Consider the following 21,694-nt stretch of genomic DNA (forward strand, 5'->3'; position numbering starts at 1 on the left):
CAGTAGCTTATACTTGAAGGGAAACTTGCTTCTGTTTTACAAACCTCTTCACTTGGAGGCCCAACACTGTCTACAAGAATAGAAGCGTGCGTAGACATCATTGTGGATGATGTCACCGACATTGCCGGTCGACTTTTAAGGCCGAGGGCGCGCGGAACACGATGCCATTGATGGCAGCGCAGAAGCCCAGCCGTCACCAGCCAGTGTGCGTGAAGAAGATCGAGGCAGCCGCGAACTTGATGGCGAAGGTTGCGGCGCAGGCGCGGAAGCGATGACCGCCGAAGCGATGCGCTCGATACAACCCTATGGCTCGCTGCCAGGTGGCCCCAGTGGAAAAGCGAGCGGTCACTTGGGACGTCTGTGCAGCGTCCGCCGCGACGCATCTCAGGCGCAAATATGCACTGCATTTGCGTCTCCATGGACGGCCCGGTCAATATGCGTTGGGCCGCTTGACCTGGTTCCTGACGCAATTTTGACCCGCGCGGATGCAAACGATCGCTCAACGTCCGTTTGCATCGTTCGCTGGAGATGCCCTTAGAAAAAACATGAATATACCCCATATTTGAACTTACATGACTAAAGCATAAATGAAATAATCCCTTGTCATTTAAAAGTACACATCCTTTCTGTAAAAAAGTGCATTTCCTAGTTTTTTTTTAAAATTTTCCTACATTGTATATTATTGACATGAAACGAATAGAGAATAGGTACCCCCTCTGGTCTTGTTTAATCGATGCGACGTTAGTACCTACGTAATTGTTTACTTGTGCTGAGCTCGCGTCAATTTAATTCGTCCGGAGGGAGTAGTTTTTTTTAGATAAAGGGAATATATTAATATCAAAAGATACCAGTTACATTCAGCCTCTGCAACAACGCCCCACTCTAGTGGCAGTACGGATGCACACAACCAAAAAAGAGTAAATAAAACTAAGAAATAAAAGTCCGGAGGGAGTAGTTGCGTACGAAGAGTGGATAAATGGGGGCAAACTACATGTAACCTTATTATTTTACAAATCAAAAATCCAATTTTAAGGTTCAAAATATTCAGGAAGCTCCTCCCTGAATCAACCCAGAAATTAGAAGTTAAAACCACATAAATGGAGGCCGAGTTTTTCATTAATATATATATAGCAAAATAGGTTACAAGAGTTCGATGAGTAGCCAAACTATAACCAGCAAAAAACGCACACAAAAGCAGCATAAAAACAGGCCCATGAAAACTAGTCACGCTTGCGGGGTCTACCTATGACATATCAATTGAATAATAAAGCACCGGTCACTACGGTGTTGGGGTGCCATCTGAAGAATAGACATGGACTACCAGTTGATTAGGGAAATCACGTTGGACTGCAGTCGAAGGGTGGTGTCAAGATTGAAGTGCATTAAATTCTTATGTTTTTTTCCAGATTGTGGGTTGGATTGGAGTTTGTTGAGCATCCTCTAAATCGTATCACTTATGCTCTAGGTAGGTCACTCCATTAATTGCTACAGAAAATCATATTTTTAGGGTTCAAAATATTTAGAAAACTCCTCCTTGAATCAACTCAAGATTGTAGTGCATCAAATTCTTATGCTATTTTCAGATTGTGGGTTGGATTGGGAGTTGGTTGAACATGCTCTAAATAGTATCACTTATGCTCTCGGTAGGTCACCCCATTAATTGCTACAGAAAATGGTATTTTTAAGGTTCAAAATATTTTGAAAAATCCTCCTTCAATCAACTCACAAAGTAGAAGTTAAAATCGCATCGATGGAGGCCGATATTTTCATTAATATATAGCAGGAGAGGTTACAGACTACGGGTAGCCGAATTATAACAAGCAAACAAAATAACAAACACATAGACAAAGAAACATAAAATCATGCCCATAAAAACAAGTTAGGCTCGCGGGTCTTCCAATGAGAATGAGGCTTCCAGTTTTTCCACCTTGATGCCACAATGCTAATTCATCTTTGAAACGGGTGAAAAAAAAAATAGTTAAGGAGGCTTTCTGACAAAAAAAATCTGGTTGCTCTCCTTCCAAACGGACCACCAAGCCAATTAAACAATAGAGCACCATGCACTGCGGTGTTGGGGTTCCATCTGAAGAATAGACATGGACTAAAGTCGATTAGGGAAATCACGTTGGACTGCGGTCAGAGGGTGGTGTCAAGATTGTAATGCAGCAAATTCTTATGCTATTTTCAGATTGTAGGTTGGATTGGGAGTTTGTTGAACATGCTATAAATCGTATCAGTTATGCTCTAGGTAGGTTACCCCATTAATTGCTACCGAAAATCATAATTTTATGGTTCAAAATATTTAGAAAACTTCTCCTTGAATCAATTCACAAAGTAGAAGTTAAAATCCCATCAATGGAGGCCAAGATTTTCATTAACATATAGCAAGAGAGGTTATGGATGACGGGTAGCTTTTATATATAACAAGCAAATAAAAATAACAAACACATAGAGAAAGGAGCATAAAATCAGGACGATGAAAACTAGTGAGGCTCGCGGGTCTCCCTGTGAGAATGAGGCTTCTAGTTCTTCCAGCTTGATGCCACAATGTTAATTTATCAATTAAACGGACAAAAATAACAATAGTTCAGGAGGCTTTCTCACGAAAAAATTTCTGGTTCCTCTCCTTCCAAACTCCAAATGGACCACCATGTCAATTGAACAACAGAGCACTAGGCACTGCGGTGTTGGACTGCGGTCGGAGGGTGGTGTCAAGATTGTGAAGCAAATTCTTATGCTTTTTGCAGATTGTAGGTTGGATTGGGAGTTTGTTGAACATGGTCTAACTCGTATCAATTATGTTCTAGGTAGATCACTCCTTTTAATTGCTACCGAAAATCATATTTTTAATGTTCAAAATATATAGAGAACTCCTCCTTGAATCAACCCACAAAGTAGAAGTTAAAATCGCATCAATGGGGCCGAGATTTTTATTAATATATAGCAAGATAGCTTACAGACGTTCGTCGGGTAGTCGAATTATAACAAGCAAACAAAAATAACAAACACATAGGAAAAGGAGCATAAAAACATGCCATGAAAACTAGTCAGGCTCGCGGGTCTCCCCATGAGAATGAGGCTTCTACTTCTTCTAGCTTGATGTGACCATGCTAATTCATCTTGAAAACAGGCAAAAACAACAACAATTGAAGAGGCTTTCTGACGAAATTTTTTCTAGTTCCTCTCCTTCCAAATGGACCACAGATATTGAGCAATAGAGCACCGGAGACGGTAATGTTGCCATGTTGGGGTGCCATCTGAAGATTGGACATGGACCACTAGTCAATCAGGGAAACAACATTGGACTGCGGCCGGAGCGTGGTATGGAGGTTGCAGTGTAGCAATTTCTCATGCTTTATGAGATCGTGGGTTGGATTGGGAGTTTGTTGAAGATTTTTCGATATGGGACGTTGTATTAGTTATAAGTTTTAAGCTTTGTATTCGGTCTCATAATAAAGATGCACACAACCATACTAGTAAACCTGTGTGAAACCGTATTTCCGCCTAAATAGGTGAAGGCTCAATCCTTCTCCATGTCCTAATTAATCGTATAGACGTACACCTTCGTAAATAGGCCGTGGTTCTCCCACACCCTGAAGAGACAATCATGAATGGAGCAAAGTGGTATCACTTATGCAACTTGCTTTTGTTTTGGATAAAACTGAGGCGACTTGCTTACATGCAGTCCGATATAAAACGATGATAAAACACGGTAAAAAGTCCTGACAGAATTAGACTATTAGCAAGTATATGTGCATAGAAATTCTGAGCAGGAACCTCATCGCGGCTGGACGGCAGTGATCGAGGCGTAGTTGATCGACTTGAGGGACAAGGATGGGTCGCTGATCTTCCGCGCGGATGATGGCCCTGACATCGGGACGTTCCTCATCGGCCTAGACGGTGTAGGCAGGCTCATATGGTCACTGACGAGCATGTGCAGCACGCTGGACATGGTCGGCCGATCGTCGGGGTCATCTTGCACGCAGAGGAGGCCGACTTGGAAGCAACGCCATGCCTCGTCGTCCGAGCATGATAGCCCCGGCGCCCGGTCCATGAACTCACCTGCCTTATCTTCAACCCACAGAGTCCACGCCTGCGGAAGTGAAGAGTTTACGAGATGAAGCATTTTGACAGAAAAGTTCAGTGGACGTGTAAAAAGTTCGTACGTCTTGGATGAGGGATTGCTGGTGTTCCTCGAGGTAGCCTATGCCGTTCCGCTGCCCACTCAGGATCTCTAGCAGGAGGACCCCGAAGCCGAACACGTCCGACTTCACCGAGAAGACGCCCTCCATCACGAACTCCGGGGCCATGTATCCACTGCATTGAAATATCAATTTCTGCTCAACTGACGAAGCGTATAGCATTGCCGGCAGTTGGCTGTGACCTAAAACACAAATACTTCAGTAGACAGTGTATGCTGCCAGCTGCTTACTAGGTTCCGACGACGCGTCCCGTGTTCACCGCGTTGCACTCCTCCTTGAAAATCCTAGCCAGGCCGAAGTCGGAGATCTTGGGGTTCATCTTGTTGTCGAGGAGCACGTTGCTGGCTTTGAGGTCCCTGTGAACGACCTTGAGCAGCGAGTCTTCATGGAGGTAGAGCAGCCCACGGGCAATGCCGAGGATGATGTTGTGCCGGGTATTCCAGTCCAGCTTGGCACTCATGCTGCTGTCTACCGATTTAATACCACAAGTGATCAATAAACACAACAAGCGTACTCTGGAAATTTTTAATTTAAGATACATTCTACTGCACACGATTCTAGAGTAATTAAAAATTTAGATTTGTTCTAAGTCAAACTTTTCTAGAGTAATGATGAAGTGTAAATTATACTTCAATTCATCCGTTCTAGAGTAATTAGAATTCTAGATTTGTTCTAACTCAAACTTTTCTAAATTTCACCGTACGTTCTAATTAAAAGAAAAATATGGTAATGTATACAACATCAAATATATATTAGATATTTAGGACATAAATATAATATGAGGTGAGTCAAACCAATTTAGTTGTTGACATATCTAAACTTACGCATCCTTAAATTAGTTTGACTTACCCAAATCTAGAACTTCAGTTCTTCTAGAATGGAGGGAGTACATTTTATTTGATACAAACATAAAGAAAAGAAAGAAAAAAGCGTCATTCATTTTAGTATATAGCACATACGAAATAGTTACTGTACTAATTAGTGAAAGGTTTTAAAATTTAGATCTGACCCTGGTGTCAAATGACTGATAAGGAAAACCCAATTTACTTAATTTGGTTAAAACAAAGCATACCAAATTAGTAAAAAAAACTAATTCAAGCCTTCATCCCTCTCCGACATCTTTCACATCTTTGCCGGACCTCTGGGCAAGAACTTATATGGCTCGTCCCTCTATCCTTTAAGCCAATATTGATTCTTACATCCACACCTCCCGTGCTACTTCACCGGATACAAGCATGGCTATCCATCCATACTCCTTGAACCAATGTGTGATTGTTAACTTTCACACACACAATAAGCCTCATGGGCAACCACTCTAACTTGCTTTGCGGCTTCATCTGAACTAAAATGAAGAAACTTGAACGTCCACCTTGAAGTAGCAATGCCTTCGGCAAGGACGATACAATTAATGAAGGCATCACGTTGAACTTTCACCCTGTAAATCGTGACCCCCCCCCCCCAACCCGCAACAATCCGCCCCCTTAAACAATTTTCCCAATTTCTAATCGTGGTATATATCAATTTATTCCAATTGATGTTAAGCAATTAAGCAAAGAAATAGACACGTAACTCCCGCTAGGGCATGTCCAACACTCGTCGGAGGGGCTGAGAATTCCGGTTACCAGCTGGTAACCGCGGTATTTCACCTGGTAACAAAATCCCTGCGTTGGAGTCACAGGTGTCGCCGAACGTCGGTCACCGTGACGGCGGCTGCGACCCGTCACTACCTGTATGCTATTCATCTGCCGCCTGCGGGGCACCTCATACTACTCGAGGTACAACGTATATTACTAGTAAGTTGTAGGTCCGTCATAAATTCCAAGGTCTTGTCTCGAAATTGAAATTGCACAAGGTAAAAGTTTCATGAAGGTCAAATCTATCTTTTTCCAAATAAAAAGCTCCGTTACACAACTTCTTCATAGTACAAGATAGTATACCTTAAGAATAAACTGCTGTAAAAATGTTTCACCGTTGATAATATTTTCAACTGGTTCCATAAGTATGGCGAACCTATAGCCACAGTATGTAGAATTTAACTTTTATTTTCAAATGCATATCATGTGTTATCGTTATTCGATCTATAGATTGAACTTTTATTGACTACTCACGAGATATATTGGTGACATTTGCTTCACATTTTTTCTTCAACCCCTAGCTCGAAATATATGTGTTGACATGTATTGTGCAGAGTAGAAATAGACCCTGTGGTACCCTCAGCTCACCAGAAATTACTTTGGTGTCTTATAAAGACAAAATATTTTTCAGTGGGAGGGTGACGTTCCCGTTATTAGCGTATGTCTGTGATGACTTCGTCAATCTCAATACTCGCGGATCAGCTTCTTGGACTAAGTCTCTCGGAAGTGGTCATATAGACACTGTTCAAAAAATCGGCCGAGATACCGATTTATCATGAATCGGGTGGTAACCGATAGATTCCAGCATATCTTCCAGTTTATCGCGCCACCGATATTTCATCCGATTTTCTGCATGAGAGCCGATATTTCGCCCGATTTTTTATCTCATGGCCGATATTTCGACGGATTGTTAGTGAAATTTCAATAAAATTTGGTATGGCAGTCGATATTTTCGTCCTACGGTTTTGTAGAATTATGCATTAGCTTAAATTTCTATTATTATTTATTCAAATGCGAGGAATCAAGGTAATACTTATGTGAAATGCTCAAATATTATTTTTTTGCATAGCATATTATAGAAAATTTATTTTCGAAAATGAGGATTTACAAAAAATAGGCCGATAAATGGCTGACCGATAAAATCGATTAACCGACCGATAGGCGATTAATCTTCATTTTAAGGCCGACCGATAAGTTAAGATTAACGATTTTTTGAACATTGCATATAGATATGATGTCGTGTTGTGTTTATAGAGGTGGGTGTATTTGTGTTAGTACCGTGTTTCGTTAGAAAAAAACTAAAAAGTAAAGAACGTGACAATTAAAACTACATTAATATTTTGTGAGATGGACGTGAAAGCAGAACACACCGAAAAGGAAGGCGTCGAGGCTGCGGTTGGGGAGGTACTCGTACACAAGCAGCTTCTCGTCGCCCTCGGCGCACCAGCCCAGCAGCCGCACCAGGTTGCGGTGCTGAAGCTTGGCGATCAGCTCCACCTCGTTCCTGAACTCCGCCGCGCCCTGCCGCGACCGCTCTGACAGCCGCTTCACCGCGATCTCTGCGCCGCCGGCCAGCACACCCTTCGGTTCGATAGTTCAGAACTTCCGATCAGCAGAGTGATGACAGGAAACAGAATATATCTTTGCACAAATGTGAACTAGACTAGTGTATAACGAGAAGTGCAGGATTCATCAGAGGGAAAAGTGTGAGAGAGCAGGTGCGCTCTGCGCACCCTCACACTTTTTTATTTTCTCTTTTTTATATCTCTCAAATTATGTAATATTTTGATTTGATTTTTTTGCAATTCACTAAAAATAACAAAAATGAGAAATTGTTTGAGAGGGAAATAAATTTTTTTTGCACGAATCTTGATGCAGTATACACGGTATGGATACGGGTGCTCACCAAGCACCTGCTCCAAAAGTCCACTCTCACACTTCATCAGAGAAAGCGATTCACGTTACTGAACTAATAATCAGCTGTACATATTTCTTACTCTGTAGACAGGGCCGAAGCCACCCTCGCCGAGCTTGTTGGCGGTGGAGAAGTTGCTGGTGGCGACGTGGATGGAGGCGAGGTCCATGAGCGGCAGTTCCGAGCTCGACATCCGCTGCAGGCTCTGGGCCTCAGTTCTTCTGACGGCTGAAGCGAGCAAGCATTGTGTTAACAAGCTTAAAGCCTTAAACGCCAGTAACAAACGGGAGTACGAGGGAAAGACAATATCGATGTGCTGGACAGCTCACGTACCGTTGCGCTTCCGCCATCGCCAGCAGTAGATGCAGTAGAAGAGTGTGCAGAAGATGACCACCACCATCACGGATACCATGATCTTCATCGCGTTCGGGCTTGATGAGCCATGCTCCTGAGCTGCACATAACAGTGGAGCAATAAGTTCCTATTGGTCGTTCCTCAGCTAGCAGTATAGCACGTGCGCACGTTGATTCTAGAGACAAGCACAGAGTGTTTGTCAGCTCACCTGCTCGGTCGCCCGCCGGTGCCGAGGTTGACGTGCCCAAGAGCCGGCGGTGGATCATGGGGCGGTTGCGTGGCTGCATACTACCCTGGCGCGACTGGACGGCCTAGCTCCCTGTTTGCCGGTGATTGCCTGAATAGTGAATAGTGATGGGCGGAAATGAAATGATGAAATAGGAGGTCAACGAAGTGGGTATGTGGAGGAGAGGAAGGAAGAACTACTGCAAAGCCCACAGGCTACAAGTAGTATAGTTGCCGAATATAACAAAAACGAAACGATTAACAAAGGATAAGAACTTGATTATCGTCCTCCTTATCGAAAAAGAAAAGAAATTGATTATCTGCGCCATAGTTGTGTCGACAATAACATGCCAATTTACTCTTCCTCTTTGTGAGCCATTGTCCGCCGCCCCTTCTTCCTCCTCACACAAATCCCTGTCAGTCATATATATGAATGTGCCCCGACTATTGATCTTGTCACTCGAGTCGGGCCTGCTGACATCATTGGCCCCAAGCTTACAGGAGAGTCAAGTGGAGAGCTGATCATTTACGCACCAGATAGCTACGGGAGAAGCCAATAATACTCCAAAACAAGTCTGCAGGTTTGCTTTGCTAGTATGCTCGTGCGACCGACTAACACTTTCATGGATTACCTGAATACAGTGTAAAGATGAATTACTTGTTGTTCTGCACCATGCAATGCAGCATACGTAGGCCCCATGATACGCCCTTGTCCTCTTATGGTATTCAAATCGTGAGAGTGAAGTGCCTGACCTTGTCCTCTTATGCAGGTTGTAGGATATTCATTGAGGTCTCGGGAGACATTTGCAGCCTCGCCAGGTGATCCCTAGAGATTATAATATGCTCCGGCATTATTCTCCTGCCATTGCCTGGATCAGCACAGGTAAATATAAAAAATAAATATAAATTATTCGTGCCGCATATATGTGATACACATTTTGCTTTCTGTCCATATCATATGCTTTGTTGGGTTAGCTGACCTGACCATGTCTCCTAGAAAGTACGGCATCGACAAGTCATTGACCTGAATGCCAATGCAAGTACGTACGAAAGTACATCTTTCATATAAACATCATCATTTACTTATATCCCCACCCAGCCATATTTAGTTTGCTTTTATTATACATTGTCTCTAGTTAAGAACAGTCAACCGGATGTGTTGGCGACGACGATGACAAACTGAGATTGCCTTGTCAGCTCAATTGGGACTTTCTCTCGGGAACACCACTAATCTTTTCCGGAAAAAGAAGAAGGAACACCACCAACGAATCGATAGCTGGAGGCCCACGTTTACTGTATGTGATTTGCACCAGTAACGACATGATGGACCAATTATGCAGCCCACGTCCATCTTTCCAGTCCGGTGACGAAGGCCCGAGCGGGTTCGTAAAGTGGTGGACTAACAGTGGGACTGCACTTGCCCATAAAAAACTTGCAAAAAAAAAAACGGCCCGACTGCAGGGATTACGTATTTCATACTCCTGAGAAATATATGGTGAAAACCATGTGTCAGTATAAATAAAGAAAAAAAACGATGTGAAATTTCTTAAAAATATGAATTTTTTTAGGAATTGATGTTCTGCAAACATGTAACGCTTCAAGTTCAAATTTATATGGGAGGTATATGAGAAAAATCAAACCCAGTAATGGACACTGAAAAACAAACAACATTACCGTATCATGTGTTATTTGTTTTTTCTCACGTCCCAAATGAATGTGAGTTTGAAATCCTAATTTCACATTTTTATAAAACATCACTTTTCTCCCAACAAGTTTTTAAGATTTTTTGGAAATTTCAAAGGTTGTTTGCGCGAAAAAATTGTTCTAATTTACTTTTCACCAGAATACTATCTCCATATATCCCTTCTTACTGTAAAGAATACGAACCCTCCATGTGCCTCCTACTATATATTAGGTTAGATCCATTTGATTTGAGGTAGGGAAAGATACAGCCAAGGCAAGGTTTTGTCTTTGCTTTTCCTTATTTTGTTTTCGAATTTGAGGTGCGGTAAGAAAGAAAATATCAAACACTGGCATAGATCTCCTTTTTAAGATTTCTGGCCGCACACGGAAGGTCTTTTTCAAGTGTAGTGGGGAAGATCATTTGTTATATTGTGATCTAAATTCATACAGCAAAGGGAGGCTAACTTCTGATGAACTCAGCGAGGCTGTCGCCGGTAGGCTTTATGTGGAAAATCTTGATATTACAGGTATATTCACGTCCTACTCTAAATCTGAATATCTGAAATTCTTATCTAATGCAAAGCATCATCTAGTTGGTTTAAATCTGATATCCGGTAAATATTAGCTTATTTATTTGGAACCTCAACCGTTTTTGTTATTTAAAACCAGCTCACTTGGTCTTGAATGTGATATCTAAACACAGATTGAGGATAATGGAGCAGGAAGATTTGCATTTCACCTAATGGTTGAGCCTAAATTGACAGGCATGTTGATCACGACTAGTGCATGCAAGAAAAGGACCTGCAGCGAGCCAGTGTGATGATCTAATGTAAGTCTGTGCTTAGTACATATTTCATATATTATCTTGTGCTTATTTCTGCTACATGTTATTACCTTTTTTTTTAGAAATGGAAGCATCGCCCCAGCCTCTGCATCAGTTGATTGCACACAGCTGTTTTGTTGCATAGTTTAATATTTAGAAGTTATACAACTCAAGAGTCACATAAGGTGTACGTAAAACTTAACCAGCGGAAAATAAAAAAGAAAAGATAATTATGCAAGTTGCAATCTCTTAATAGGCTGCCAGCCACCCTTGTTATAGATATCTCGAGCAACCGTCTCCAGACGGCTGCATCCAGAATCCATATGCGCGCGCTGAGCCTCCGGTAGTAGGTATGATCATTCGTGGATCCAGTGCGTAACCATACGGATAACCTGTAAAAATTTAGCATTTGAGCTTTTGTTAAAGATAATATCATTGCGACAATTCCATATAGCCCACATCAAAGCACAAATATCCGTTCGAATCTGTCCTTTAGATATTTTATCAACACCATTTAGCCAATTTCCAAACATATTTGTAACATTGGCCGGTGGAGGGATATTAAAAGTATACTGGATTGTTCTCCAGATTAGCTTTGCGAAGGGACAATCGAAAAATAAGTGGTTTATGTTTCATTAGAGTCACAGAAAACACAATTCTTACACCCATTCCAATTTCTTTTTGCGAGATTATCTTTTGTGAGAATTACTTTTTTATAAAGGAACCACATGAAAATCTTAATCTTCAGCGGTACCTTTATTTTCCAAAGATATTTGCGCAAGAAAACCGTATGACCATTCATCGTGTCTGTGTACATGGATTTGACCGAAAAACACCATTGGTAGTTAATTTCCAGACAAAAACATCCGGGTCTTCCGTCAATTTAACCCTGATTATGCGCTGAAGTAGTAGTAACCAAACCTCCCATTTATCAGTAGATAAAGTTCTCCTGAATTCGATATTCAGAGGATTACTCGTTAGAACATCTAAAACCGGAATGTTTCTCCGGCGGACAATGTTATACAACGAAGGGTATTGCTTAGCTAGCGGTTGGTCACCTAACCATATGTCCTCTCAAAAGCGCGTATTTTGACCATTGCCAACTTTGAAAGAGCCGCGAGAGAAAAAATCATCCTTAACTCCCATGAGCCCCTTCTAAAAAGGAGAATCGGTGGGTTTTGTTGTCACTTGTGACAGCATTTTAGTCCGGAGATATTTAATATAGTATGTGTAGTACGTGCACCTGTTGTGACACGGTCTAGAGGCTCTGTGACCCGATCCCCTGCCATTCTTGGCTGTTGGTTGGCCAAGGAGAGTCCTTCTAGTTTCGTTAGACATCATGTGTATTGTTTTTGGGTCTATTTTTTTTTCGTAAACTAGGTTAATACTTCTTTCTAATCACTCGATTTAGAAGTTCTACAAGTGTTGTGTTTCGAGTTGCAGCAGTGAAAAAACTACCTTCATGGCAATGGCAATGACAGACTTCTCTTCGGGTGAAAACCCATGATTTAGCATCGGTGGTTGGATCTAGCGATGTCACTGCTGTTTCCTTTCTAGAGGTGTCTTCATTGAAGCACCTCTCTTGTTACATGTTGTCATCATTTATGGTTGATGTTGAAGTTTTGTGCATCTATGTTGGTAATACGTTGGTTATGTTTTTTCTCGATGTCTCTAACTCTACATCGCGTTGGTGCAGAAACTAGCTGTAATTAATGGAAATCAAATCCTTAATTAGCAGGCTTTACTGCAAGAGCAGTAGCTACTATGGTGATTACATGGCAAGGTGAGAGGTTTACAGACTGGGTCAAAAAAGAAAAGGAGGACAGATCACAGATAAGCAAGCTGTGTTGTCCAAAGTTACTGACGCGGAATGCTCTGATTTCTGGGAGAGAATATACTAGCGGTATGAATTCGATGGGCTTGCTGCTAGATCCATTGATGATTCTGCTGCGACGACGAGAGCATAATGGCGTCGAGCGCGGCCTTCACCTGGGAGATCTCCGGCGCCTCCCCGCCCTGCGCAGGCCAGAAAGCGTCCGTCTCGAGCACCTGGCATTATTTGTTCAGTTCGCGAATGAGAACAACGCCAGGAGACGATACAATTCGAGGTCGAAGCGCGTGATTTCGTCTTTTTCTTGAAGGGGTTAATGGCCGTACCGTGAGCTGGAGCTGCATGAACTTGACGTAGGTGATGGCCTTGTCGAGCATGGTGACCATGTCCACCTTGCTGCCGTTGGGCACCAGCTCCTGCAGCGCTCTCAGCCGCTCGCCGATCCGCTCGCGACGGTTCTGCACACAGTTATCCAGCAAATCTCGTCAGTTCACTGTGAATTAGCAAGCCTCATGTCCATGCATGACTTGGGATGAAACACCATGAGCGTGCTTACCTTGGCAGCATCGCTCTGTGGCTCTTTGGGTGGAGGACTGGTGCTCGCGGACGTTTTTCTGGGCTTGATCGCCGCTTTCCTGTCGCCGCCGCACTGCCTCTTGGGATCGGTAGTGCTCTCTTGGTCCGCTCCCTGCTTTGCCTGCGCGAGCGCACGAGGTCGCTTGTGCGATGCGGACGCCGCCGACGCCGACGGGTCATCGAACGAGAGCATCGAAACATGGGAGGAGACGCCGGTTGCGTGGTGCTTCCAGCCGACGTCGTGCCCATCGAACGCGCTGGCATTGCCAGGCTCGGCGCCGAGGTCGCCGGTTGGCAGCTCCCATGCGTGGCTGCCGAGCAAGCATTCCTCCTCGAGGAGAAAAGGTTGGTAGTGGTGATCGTACCCGTAGCCGAACGAGAGGCCGCCGGCGTCCATGAAGGGCGGCACGCCGTCGTCGTGGCAGAGCATGGCTGGCTGACCCACTAGAGCCATGGCGGCGGCGATGACGAAGGACAACAAGAGCAAGTAAGCGAGCGAGCTATACCTAGGCTGCACCACACCAGTAGTTTATCAAGCGACGTGCGTGTGCGTGGGTATGTCTCTGGATGTGAGGCAGGAGAGGATTGAAGTAAGCTTCTCGGTTTTGGCGAGTAATTCCCTGTGTGCCACTTTATATAGCGCAGCTCCGCAACGACACCCACATGGCCACCGGCAAAGGCGCAAAGCTGACGATTAAGCAGGCGCTGGTCATGCCGCCATGGAGGCATTAGCATGACAGGATTATAGAAATGCACTCGCATTTAATGCCCTGATCAAGTTCTCGGAGATGCTCCATATGATCGATCCAGCTTCATAATTGCACCTGATTCTGTTTTCCATTTTTATTACTTTGGCTGCTCGAGTTCATGGAAGACTTCCCTTTCCTGTATTAAGATAGCTACCGTTCCGTGGATGCGCTGCACAGATGAGCCAGTTCATCAGGACTTCAGGCAAAAGAAGAGGGAGGCTGGCAAAATTTTCCTGCTCTTACATTTTCGGTAGTGCAATTCACCATACCACTAGTCAATTATGCTTACACATATAAGGATTTGGGTACCGGTAAGAGAAAAAAATCTCAGAGGAGACCGATTTTTCCGGTAACCAGGCAAATACCGGACAACATTCTCAAACAAAATCTAAATTTCAAAATTAAAAATTCCTAAATTTAAATATAATATTTGAAGGGGGAGAGAGTGAAAGTTTTGGACAAATGAGTTTGGGCATGCGATTATAACGAAGGAGTCACCGTATGGTTTAGGTTGGACTATCCAATCAGCCCAAATTCAAATAGACTGTCATTTTTTATGAAAACCAAAGTAGGTGGAAATTCCGGTTACCCGCCGGTAACTACGGTATTTCACTAGGTAACCAAATCCATGTGCACATTTAGACACCTCAGGGCCTCCACCTCTACTTGTGCACTTGTTTTATCTGTGGTGTTTGGGTTTTCACAGCCAAGCCAGAAATCTCCACCGCGGATTAGTTTCCTAATGACGTTACAAAGCTGCAGGGATAGGATGCAGATGCCTACATACCCCTTTGATTACTGCAAGTTACAGGTGTTAATCACCTGGCTCTGATACTGGCTAAGATATGTAGGCAGTTGCTTGCACCTTGGCATCTGCATTTTGCTCTCGCTGTCTATTCCTCTTTAATTTTATATACGATGCCTAAGCTGCTAGCTAATGCACATGCCTAGCGCAGCGGCAAACTCTACTCTTCCATCCGTGGCCATTAATGCGGCGTATATTCGAACAAGATCTCCTGTTAATTAGTCCAGACATTTGGTTTTCAACAAGAGGAACCGATCGACTAGTAGCTTTTTCCCGCCCTCTGGTAGATTTTTTGGGACGCTTGATCATGACCAAGCAGCTCAGATTTCATCCCTTAGCCATGAAAATCACCACCCAACGTGTATTGTTGAAGATAATTGTTAGATGTATATATCTGTATATTGTAGTTTCCCCATATGTTAGGGGGCTTTCTGCATATGTGCACCTGTACATGTACTATATATTGTGGCCTTTGGCCCCCTGGTAATACATCAAGCATATTGCCCTAACATGGTATCAGAGCAAAACTTGGTACTAGTCTGTACGTTGTCCCGGCCGTAGTTGCCGCTCTTCGTCCGCCGCCGCCGGCCACCGCTCTCCGTCTGGCCATCTTCGTCGGCCGTCTCCCCGGCCGTCTCCGTGGCCGTCTTCCCCGGCTTCTCCCGCTCCCACGCCGGCCTTTTCTTCTTCCTGGCCATGCGCTTCCCGGCCGTGTGCGCATCTTCCACGGCCCCGACCCGTGCGCCTCCGCGCGACCCCGCCCGATCTCTGCTTCCGCCCGCCCGACGCCGACCCGTGCGCCTCCGCGCGACTCCGCCCAATCTCTGCTTCCGCCCGCCCGACGCCGCCCCCTGGCCGATCTCCCTGGCTGCCGGCCGATCTCTGCTTCCGCCCGCCCGACGCCGCCCCCTGGCTGCCGATCTCCCCTGCCGATCGGCCCGCGCGTGGCCATGCTGAGATTGGATCGATCTCCTTGCACGTGACCGTGCAGTTGACTTCTAGCTGAGAAAAAAAAGCAAAAAAAAAGAGCTATGTCTTCCTCGGGCTATGTTGCGATCTCTCGCTACCCGGTGATCTTCGATGGCGCGAATTACCCTGATTTCGCTGCCTTTATGCTCGTCCACATGCGCGGTCTTCGTCTTTGAGGTGTGCTTTCTGGCGAGGTCTCCTGTCCGCCGCACCCTGTTGCTCCTACAGTGCTTGTTGCACCGCCACCTGTTGCCCTTGCCCCTGATGCTACTCAGGCGGATAAGGATGCAGCCAAGAGTGCTGATGACACTGCTCTGGCTGATTATGACCGGAAGGTCCAGGACCACTCTACTGCCATTGCGACTTACCGGCTGGATCTGACTGAGTACACTCAGTGGATTAATGAGGATGCCCGTATTGCTGCTGTTCTCACCTCCAGTGTTCTGCCGCAGTATGCTGCTGAGTTTATGGGTCTTCCCACCGCTGCTGCTCAGTGGGCTTTTCTTCGTCAGTAAGTAGATTGCCTACCCCTTTCCATTAGTTCGGACTTTTGGTTTAAGTGGCTAGTGCATGAACCTTAACATGGTATCAGAGCCCCAGGTCTCGAGTTCAAATCCTGGCTTTCACAATTTATTCTAAATTCCGGCGCTGCCTCTTTTCCTCTCTATTCTAAATTCCCCCGCAGCCTCTTGCCGTGTGGCGTGTGGTCCCGGCGCTGCCTCTTTGCCTCTCTACACGTGTTGACTTGTCTTCTCGTCTCCCCGTCACACGTGAGAGGGGGTGTTGACGTGTATAAGTAGATTGCCTACCCCTTTCCATTAGTTCAGACTTTTGGTTTAAGTGGCTAGTGCATGAACCCCTTAACAATAATTAGGCAGAGGGCATTGTAATTTCGGTCCTAGGATACTTCTCTTTGTGTCGACAAAATGCAAAGGTTGTGTCTCAATGCATGGCACAACTTTACAAGCCAAAGAATAGCCCACTTTAATTTTCCCACAAGATGCAAAGGTTGTGTCTCCATGTATTGATAGAAAGAAGAGTCACAACTTTAGAGCCTAAGATTAGGCCACATTGTTTTCACCAAATGCAAAGGGTTTGTGCCTCGATGCATTGACGGAAAGAAGAGTCACAATTTTACAAGCATACGATTAGGCCACCTTTTTCCCGGCAATATGCAAAGGGTGCACCTTGATGCACAAATAGAAACAAAATCACAACTTTACAAGCCTAAGATTAGGCCACTTTGTTTTCAAAAAAAAAGCAAAGGTTGTGGATCGATGCATTGGCAGAAACAAGAGTCACAACTTCAGAAGCCTAACATTAGGCCACTTCTTTCCAATAAAATGGAAAGTTTGTGCCTCAATGCATTGGCAGAAACAAGTCACAACTTCAGAAGCCTAACATTAGGCCACTTTTTTCCAACAAAATGGAAAGTTTGCACCTTGATACATAGGTACAAAAAAGAATCACAACTTTGCAAGCCTAAGATTAGGTCAACCCCCCACTACTCATGACAAGGCCACAACCGAGAAACGCTAGCCAAATGCAATCAACACAACCAAACAAATCTTGGCTTGAATGCCATCGATGCAAGCCACTCCAAATTTGTACATCACAAGCAAAGGGTGCATGTAAAAAAAAATTGGCCAGCGGTTGAGCATTCACGGCGGCCAATTGACACAATGCTTTGGTATTTTCTATCATGGTGTTATTTGTATGTGCCGCAAAGCATTTCTACGAGGACCCTATCAGGGTTTTCGTTATTCCCACAAGGATATCGCTCATCCTGCTAAGATTTGGATACGTCCCGCCTCAAATTTGACCGCCACACACCTATAAACGAGTATATTCCCCTTCCCCTTCCCAAAATCCCCATTGCCCTCTTACACCATCCCCCCATTGCCCTCGTACACACTAAACACTTGATGCTGTCACCACCCACCCATTTCTTCATCGATGTCGGTCGACAATAGCCATAAGTCACCCCACATGTCGCCTCCTTCAAATTACCAACAATGTACGTACTTCAGTTTAAAGGCATCCTACTTCTCGGACGTCGCTGAGGTAAGAGAAATTATCCCACGCGTACTCTACTCTGATCCCATCGCCCCCTTGTGTATACTCCCCTCTATTTGTGGTTTGTACATGGCTCTCAAACCAAATCTCTTACATGTATGTTAATTAGATATGGGAGTAGATGTCTCATCGAGGAAAAAAAGACCTTCTTCACAACAACAAGTTGTTCTCGTGCTAACAGAATATGAAAACGAAGATTGGAACGCATAGAAGCAAACAATGCAAAACACGTTGACAAGAATTTTGCAAACATGTTCCTTATAAAGTCATCCTCTCACTAATAACTGGTTGTTCCGGGATATAACTGGTGTGAATACTTGCCTAATGGAAATTATTTCTACATTGGATATGAGGTGTTACTGATTTACACTTAAATATCACTTGCGGTACAATTTTCCTGAGGACAAGAAGATCCTTTGTTTCGGGATAGAAAATTAGTTGAGTAAGAGGAAGAGGAACATGGACATGAACAAGAAGAAGAAAAGGATGCATCTGGTGATGACAACTTCGAGGATGAAAGTGGCACCAATGAGGATGCTGAATCTCGGATGGTCGTGATGAAGGTGAAGAGGAGGGCACATAATTAAAACTGAGCTACATGCTGATAACATAGTGCAAACTTACCATCATCTTAGATACATATACATAGTGCAAACAACATCCTAGATACATACACATAATGCAAACTGAGCTACATGTTCAACAGATTAGGCCAATCTCGTGGTTTACGAGCAGCCAACTTCTCTAACTATATCGCCTACCAGGTGCAAAAACCGTAACATATCCTTCAAGTTTATAGATTGGAGGAAAGTTGATCATGGGAAGATGCTATGGGATGTATGAAATGTAATTACGCTTTGCTGGCAACCTTTCTTGCTATGTTACATCAGTATTATTTATCCTGTCCATGTGTCTAAACTCGCTAAAATATTTTGATATTGATCCTTTGTGTAAAGATTGGGCAATGAGGTCAGCTGGAAAGAAGGATGTTTAAACAAGCTTTCTAGCTAACCTCATTATCCAATCTTCCCTGACAACCATCATTTCAAACCAGAGAATTGTCTCTTCAGGAGAATGATAACGCATGAAGCACACATCCGTTGGGAACCCCAAGAGGAAGGTGTGATGCGTACAGCAGCAAGTTTTCCCTCAGTAAGAAACCAAGATTATCGAACCAGTAGGAGATGAAGGCCACGTGAAGGTTGTTGGTGGAGGAGTGTAGTGCGGCGCAACACCAGTGATTCCGGCGCCAACGTGGAACCTGCACAACACAATCACAGTACTTTGCCCCAAATTAACAGTGAGGTTGTCAATCTCACCGGCTTGCTAAAAACAAAGGATTAAACGTATGGTGTGGAGAATGATGTTTGTTTGCGAAGAACAACAGAGAACAATGATTGCAGTAGATTGTATTTCAGATGTAAAAGAATGGACTGGGGTCCACAGTTCACTAGTGGTGTCTATCCAATAAGATAAATAGCATGCTGGGTGAACAAATTATAGGTGGGCAATTGACAAATAAAGATTCATATACACATCATGATGATCACTATGAGATTTAATCAGGGCATTACGACAAAGAACATAGACCGCCATCCAGCATGCATCTATGCCTAAAAAGTCCACCTTCAGGTTAGCATCCGCACCCCTTCCGAGTATTAAGTTGCAAACAACGAGAAAATTGCATTAAGTATGGTGCGTAATGTAATCAACACAAATATCCTTAGACAAAGCATTGATGTTTTATCCCTAGTGGCAATAGCACATCCACAACCTTAGAACTTTCCATCACTTCGTCCCGGATTCAATGGAGGCATGAACCCACTATCGAGCATAAATACTCCCTCTTGGAGTTACAAGTATCAACTTGGCCGAGCCTCTACTAGCAACGGAGAGCATGCAAGAACATAAACAACACATATATGATAGATCAATAATCAACTTGACATAGTATTCCATATTCATCGGATCCCACCAAACACAACATGTAGCATTACAAATAGATGATCTTGATCATGTTAGGCAGCTCACAAGATCTAAACATGATAGCACAAGAGGAGAAGACAACCATCTAGCTACTTGCTATGGACCCATAGTCCAAGGATGAACTACTCACGCATCAGTCCGGAGGCGGGCATGGTGATGTAGAGCCCTCCGGTGATGATTCCCCTCTCCGGCAGGGTGCCGGAGGCGATCTCCTGAATCCCCCGAGATGGAATTGGCGGCGGCGGCGTCTCTAGAACTTTTTCCGTATCGTGGCTCTCGGTAATAGGGTTTTCGCGACGGAGAGTTTAAGTAGGCGGAAGGGCAACGCAGGGGGGTGCTCGAGGGGCCCACCTCCTTGGCCCCATAGGGTGGCGCGGGCCCCTCCTTGGCCGCGCCGCCCTATGGTGGCGGCTCCTCGTGGCCCCACTTCGTATCCTCTTCGGTCTTCTGGAAACTCCGTGGAAAAATAAGACCCTGGGCATTGATTTCGTCCAATTCCGAGAATATTTCCTTTGTAGGATTTCTTAAACCAAAAACAGCAGAAAACAGGAACTGGCGCTTCGGCATCTTGTTAATAGGTTAGTGCCGAAAAATGCATCAAAACATCATAAAGCGTGAACAAAACATGTAGGTATTGTCATAAAACTAGCATGGAACATAAGAAATTATAGATACGTTGGAGACGTATCAAGCATCCCCAAGCTTAGTTCCTACTCGCCCTCGAGTAGGTAAACGATAAAAACAATAATTTACGAAGTGACATGCTACCAACATAATCTTGATCAACATTATTGTAAAGCATATGAGATGAATGGAGTGATTCGAAGCAATAGATTGCTAAAAAAGAGATAATGACTAAACAACTGAATCATATAGCAAAACTTTTCATGAATAGTACTTTCAAGACAAGTATCAACAAGACTTGCATAAGAGCTAACTCATAAAGCAATAGATTCAAAGTAGAAGGTTTTGAAGCAACACAAAGGATGATTAAGTTTCAGCAATTGCTTTCAACTTGTAACATGTATATCTCATGGATAATTGTCAACATAAAGTAATATAACAAGTGCAATAAGTAAACATGTAAGAATAAATGCACACAATTGACACAAGGGTTTGCTTCTAAGATAGAAAGAAGTAGGTAAACTGACTCAACATAAAGTTAAAGAAAGGCCCTTCGCAGAGGGAAGCATGGATTACTATTATTGTGCTAGAGCTTTTTATTTTGAAAACATAGAAACAATTTTGTCAACGGTAGTAATAATTTATATGTGTTATGCATAAAACTTCCTACAAGTTGCAAGCCTCATGCATCGAATACCAATAGTGCCTGCACCTTGTCCTAATTAGCTTGGATTTACATGGATTATCATTGCATAACATATGTTTCAACCAAGTGTCACAAAGGGGTACCTCTATGCCGCCTGTACAAAGGTCCAAGGAGATAAATCGCATTTGATTTCTCGTTTTTGATAGATCTCAACTAAAGACATCCTTACCGGGACAACATACAAAACAGATAATGGACTCCTCATTAATGCATAAGCATTCAACGACAGATAATGTTCTCATAAGAGATTGAGGATTAATGTCCAAACTGAAAACTTCCACCATGATACATGGCTTTGGTTAGCGGCCCAATGTTCTTCTCTAACAATATGCATACTCAAACCATTTGATCATGATAAATCACCCATACTTCGAGACAAGACGAACACGCATAGCAACTCACATGATATTCAACAAAGGTGCAAAAAGTTGATGGCGTCCCCGAAACATGGTTACCGCTCAACAAGCAACTTATAAGAACTAAGATACATAGCTACATATTCATCACCACAATAGTTTTTAAGCTATTTTCCCATG

General features: G+C 43.7%; 2 protein-coding genes across 2 annotated transcripts; both read right to left on the reverse strand.

Moving 5' to 3' along the window:
* Positions 1 to 3,776: 3,776 nt before the first annotated feature.
* Positions 3,777 to 8,371, reverse strand: LOC124676642 (G-type lectin S-receptor-like serine/threonine-protein kinase At4g03230). The gene is made up of 7 exons (XM_047212686.1): positions 8,314 to 8,371; positions 8,085 to 8,204; positions 7,834 to 7,979; positions 7,207 to 7,417; positions 4,433 to 4,670; positions 4,167 to 4,317; positions 3,777 to 4,093 (listed from the first exon to the last, which is right to left on the reverse strand). Exons 1-7 carry the CDS (start codon positions 8,369 to 8,371, stop codon positions 3,779 to 3,781), a joined length of 1,239 nt encoding a protein of 412 aa, XP_047068642.1. The 3' UTR covers positions 3,777 to 3,778.
* Positions 8,372 to 12,762: 4,391 nt separating this feature from the next.
* LOC124648252 (transcription factor RHD6-like) lies at positions 12,763 to 13,697 on the reverse strand. The gene is made up of 3 exons (XM_047188047.1): positions 13,224 to 13,697; positions 12,994 to 13,125; positions 12,763 to 12,885 (listed from the first exon to the last, which is right to left on the reverse strand). Exons 1-3 carry the CDS (start codon positions 13,695 to 13,697, stop codon positions 12,763 to 12,765), a joined length of 729 nt encoding a protein of 242 aa, XP_047044003.1.
* Positions 13,698 to 21,694: the final 7,997 nt, after the last annotated feature.

This window comes from Lolium rigidum, chromosome 1 (assembly GCF_022539505.1).
Source record: "Lolium rigidum isolate FL_2022 chromosome 1, APGP_CSIRO_Lrig_0.1, whole genome shotgun sequence".
Classification (NCBI taxonomy): Eukaryota; Viridiplantae; Streptophyta; class Magnoliopsida; order Poales; family Poaceae; genus Lolium; species Lolium rigidum.